This window comes from Corvus brachyrhynchos, unplaced genomic scaffold (genome assembly GCF_000691975.1).
Source record: "Corvus brachyrhynchos isolate BGI_N302 unplaced genomic scaffold, ASM69197v1 scaffold4, whole genome shotgun sequence".
Classification (NCBI taxonomy): Eukaryota; Metazoa; Chordata; class Aves; order Passeriformes; family Corvidae; genus Corvus; species Corvus brachyrhynchos.
Genome location: NW_008237878.1, coordinates 3,087,966 through 3,092,038, shown reverse-complemented (window position 1 = coordinate 3,092,038; position 4,073 = coordinate 3,087,966). Strand labels below are relative to the sequence as shown.

Genomic DNA, 4,073 nt, shown 5'->3' with positions numbered 1-4,073 from the left:
AGCCCTAAGTGAACTGGGCTGTTTCTTGTACTCACACCAAGTGGCCCAGCTGTCCCTCCACCGGTCTTTGTGAACCTCTACCCTCCCCCAGAGCGCCCTGTGAAGAGGCAGGTCGGGGTCAGGCCTTGTGGCCATGTCCATGGGTTGGACCAGGAGGAACTGTGCAGCAGCACAGCCCGGCAAGAACAAAGAGCCAGGGCCTCAGTTCCAGTGCAGCTCCCAAGGGTAAGCAGGGAGCCCCTGCTGAGGCTCCTGCCAGCATCTGCGCCAAGTGAGCTCCATTCACAACAGCCCAAGGTCAGACAGCTGCTTATCAGCCCTGGCCCCCAGCCAAGGCAGCCTGGGCCCCCGCGCGGGGGGATGCGCTCAGACCCCCCCTTGCTGTCTGCTCTCTTTCATGCTTGGGAGCAGGGACTTGTCACGAAATGCCAGCTGTCACTAAGAGGCACCACATAATGCTGCCTCTCTGCTCTGGGTGCTCAGGTGACTGCAGGATCTCTGGGGGGGTTGCTTTGGGCCACTCTTGGCACCTGCCCCCATGACCGGGAACTGGAATAGTTCCAGTTCCTGGCCGTGGCAAGTTTTGGGGACTTTCCTGATTATCTCGCATCTTTGGGGACTTGCAGTGTGTTGCAGCAGTGATGGCAGGAGCCATGACAAGTGTCCTGAGAGAGATCAGAGCTGGAAAGCGGCTGATGTCATGAGGCACATGATCCATGTTTGCTCTTGAATTAATCGACGGTTACAGTCGACACAGACTCCTCCTCACCCACCCCCGGGCACCGCGAGCCACAGATCCTGAAGAAGAGGAATTTCCCTTCAGGGTGACCTCTAGGGCGGGGCCACATCTCTACTGCCACTTTCGACCTCAGACTGGCACCTTCAGTCCTCTGTCTGGTCCCAGGGAATTACTCTGAGTAGGGGAGTTTACTTCTGGGGCCCAGCTCTTTCCAGAGAAGCACAGGTTAGGGCTTTCCCTTCTTTGATGAGCGAGTTTTAAGGCACGGAATGAACTTCCTTGTTAGCTCAGAGCTATGGCCTGTGCCTGGACACATCCTGTGCAGCCTGCACTGAATCCAGAGGAGTGCCAGAAGCTCCAGGAGGACTAGATGGGTTCAGGGGACCCCTTCTGAGGTGTGTGACAAGTGACAGTTGCCCTACAAGGTCAAAAAATTGCTGTTTAACAGCAGCAGCGGAGAGTAATCACAAAGGCCACAAACCCACACCTTCTGGCCTCCTGCTTACATCATGTCCCCACTCCTGGTACTGAACTCCCTCCCCTGCCCTGGGGGCTGGCACTTGGCTCCTAACTTTTCCCCTGCCTCTTCCACAGCTCCTTGCCTGCCTGGATCACTCTCCATTAGTGCTGAGCTTTCATTTTCCAGGTCAGGTCTGGCCATCTGTGTCCTCAACTCAGTTTCATCCAGAGCAAATGTAGCTTCCAGAGGTGACAGATGTGGCAGGAACCCAGAGAGAGCCAGGCTGACAGCCCTCGAAGGCAGGAAAGCTGAGGACTGATAACTGAGTTGATGGTGTAGGTCAGCAAAAGCTCAGAGTCACTAAATGGGATAACAGTCACTGCTGGGTTGAGGAACAGCAGCAGATACACAGCCACAGGCTTTGAGGAACAGCCAACCTGACTCCAAACCCCTGTACAAGAGCTGTTCTGTAACTGTGGCCATAGCAAACTGCAACTACACATCCCTGCAAGACTGAAAACCCCCAGATTTGCTCAACTGCAACGCCCCCCCAAAGAAGGGAACCGCAAATGAGCAACTAAACTTGTCAACAGGCCAGCAAATGAAATGCTCCCCCGCAGCCCCACAGCTGCAGCTGAGAACTTCCTGCTCTGCTCAACCCAGTCACCCTGCAGGGGGAGGCCAAGCACCCAGGAGAGGAAGGAGGGAAGGGTGGGGCGGGTGACAGCACTGGGCTTGTCAGACATTTCACTCTGGATGTCTGTGGCTGAAGAGGAAGGACAAGGACCAGACCAGGGCACTCCTATGACTGGGTCTGTTTCTCCTTTGCTGCAGGAAAAGCAATCAGGAATTGTCCAAAAAAAGAAAAAGTGACAGGGGTGTTTTGTAGACCATTATGGGATGCAGCCAGGTGCTCAGACATGGATTGTCATCAGCAACTGGACTCCCTCCTGCCCAGCCCAGCCCAGAGGCCCTCAGCTCGGCAGCAGCTGCTGTGAATACCAGCACGAGCATGGCGATGCCCACTGCTGTTCCTGGCCTTTCCTCCCCAGGAGCAGCACGATCTGCTCTCCAGCATGGGTGCAGCACAGGGCTCACACCTCGAGCCCAGCCCGTGCTGCAGGGCTTGAAGGCATCCCTCATGGAATGCCATGGCAAACACCCTGCCCCATGCAACCTCTGCCGCTGCTCCAGCGCAGCCCGGCTGCTGCAAACCATCACGTGCTCCCTCAGCAACACTGCATCTGCTCCTCCCTTCCTCCTACACAGCCTCCTCCTGCTCCTCTAGTCCCATGTTCAGGACTGACAAATCCAACTCAACTCATGCACCCTCATCTCGTCTGAGTATCAAAAGCTCCTGGGAAGCTTTGCCGCTCCCTGCAGGGGCCAGGTGGGATACTGCACCTCTGCTCTGCTGCAGTGTTTGAAAATCACCACGAGCAGCAGACAGGTATCCCTTGCTGGGAAATTAAAATAAGTATTAAAGCACTTGCAACTGCTCAGTGAATTCTCTCTCAGCTTTATCAAAAATGGTATTTCTGATTCAGGCTGTCAGACGCTGGGACAAAAACCCAGAGTGAGGAATACAGACACCAGGATACAGGGAGCTTAGAAAACTGCCTTTATTCTATTAGTTCTTGGAAAAATGAAAATACAGAAAGAGTTTAGTTGGCTGCAGAACAGCAAGAAGTTCACAGGTTAGGAGTCTGATCACTACATGGTAACCAAACTTACACAAAAAGTTTCTTTCTTTTTTTTTTAAAGTTTTGAAACTGGGTCCAGCAATGAATTTAAGGCAACTGAACAGTTCAGAAGCTTTGAGTGTGAGCAGGCTGTCTTTACTCATCCCTACAGCACGTCATGGAAAAAACTCCTCCTGGGTGTGCAGACCACTCAAATCATTCAAATGGGTCAGACTCTTACAAATGAACAGGGGAAGAGGATCAGCTGCTTTCCATCGGACTTTATTTTCAAATACAGTTTCTTAAAAAACCCAGAACACCTTAACGCAGAGGTTACAAGTAACAGTATTAGGAAATCCAATTATACAAAAAATACTACATCTAAGCTGGGGTAAATAGATTTATTTTTGGTAACATACATTTAAACTGGCACTAATTACACAGTAACTAAAAGGTAACTAACATGAAACCACAGAACCCTCACTTTTCCTTAGCTGAATGGGACTTGGTCATTTCAGAGTGATCACATTTTCGAACTAATGTTTTACACCAAGCCATGAAAATCAGATCTTCCTAAATGTGATAGCACTGAAGCTACGCTCGATTCCATACAGCCATGTAACGGTTGTACTCAATTAGAATAGGACGTTAGTTATAAAGTAGTTACAGACCAATCCTCTGTGTTGACAGCTTTTTCTCTTTCTAGAGAGAAGAAAGAAGATAGAGAATTGTCTTCAATTAGCGCCTGGCATATCCTGTGAGTGCAGAAAAGGTTTGTTAGAGGAATGTTGAGGTTAACCTTGGGTGCACAGATGAATTTGATGCAGATTGTTATAAAAATCATGGTTGGCTTCTAAATACTGGTAGCAAGATGACTCGATTTTTAAATCTCTTAAGTAAATTATAGATAATGAAAAAGGCCAGTAATCATACACTAAGATTAATAAACAGCACTTCAAAATTACTCAAGTGCAGGGTGCTGCTTTGGCCATCTTCCTCTGGCCACGCTTTATAAGAGAAGGCACCCGGACTTTTTCTTGCCACGCCGGGCTTGCAAAGCAGCTCTAGTGGCCATTTCAAACACCTCCCTCACACCGTCTTTGGTCTTTGCCGAACACTCCATGTACCCGAATGCACCAATGCGGTTTGCCATATCCCGGCCTTCCTCGGGTTTGACAGGCTCCTGGAACAG

At 50.6% G+C, this 4,073-nt stretch overlaps 2 protein-coding genes across 2 annotated transcripts in view; both read right to left on the bottom strand.

The window, feature by feature from the left end:
- LOC103614290 (glutathione peroxidase 1-like) overlaps window positions 1-135 on the bottom strand; it is a 1,730-nt gene extending 1,595 nt beyond the window's left edge. Inside the window, exon 1 of the mRNA XM_008632193.2 lies at window positions 82-135. Coding sequence (XP_008630415.2) covers window positions 82-135 — 54 coding nt within the window. The remainder of the gene's footprint in view (window positions 1-81) is intronic.
- Window positions 136-2,797: 2,662 nt separating this feature from the next.
- Window positions 2,798-4,073, bottom strand: part of RHOA (ras homolog family member A) — a 6,483-nt gene continuing 5,207 nt past the window's right edge. Inside the window, exon 4 of the mRNA XM_017732404.1 lies at window positions 2,798-4,064. Within this exon, the coding sequence (XP_017587893.1) occupies window positions 3,891-4,064 (174 nt within the window). The 3' untranslated portion in view covers window positions 2,798-3,890. The remainder of the gene's footprint in view (window positions 4,065-4,073) is intronic.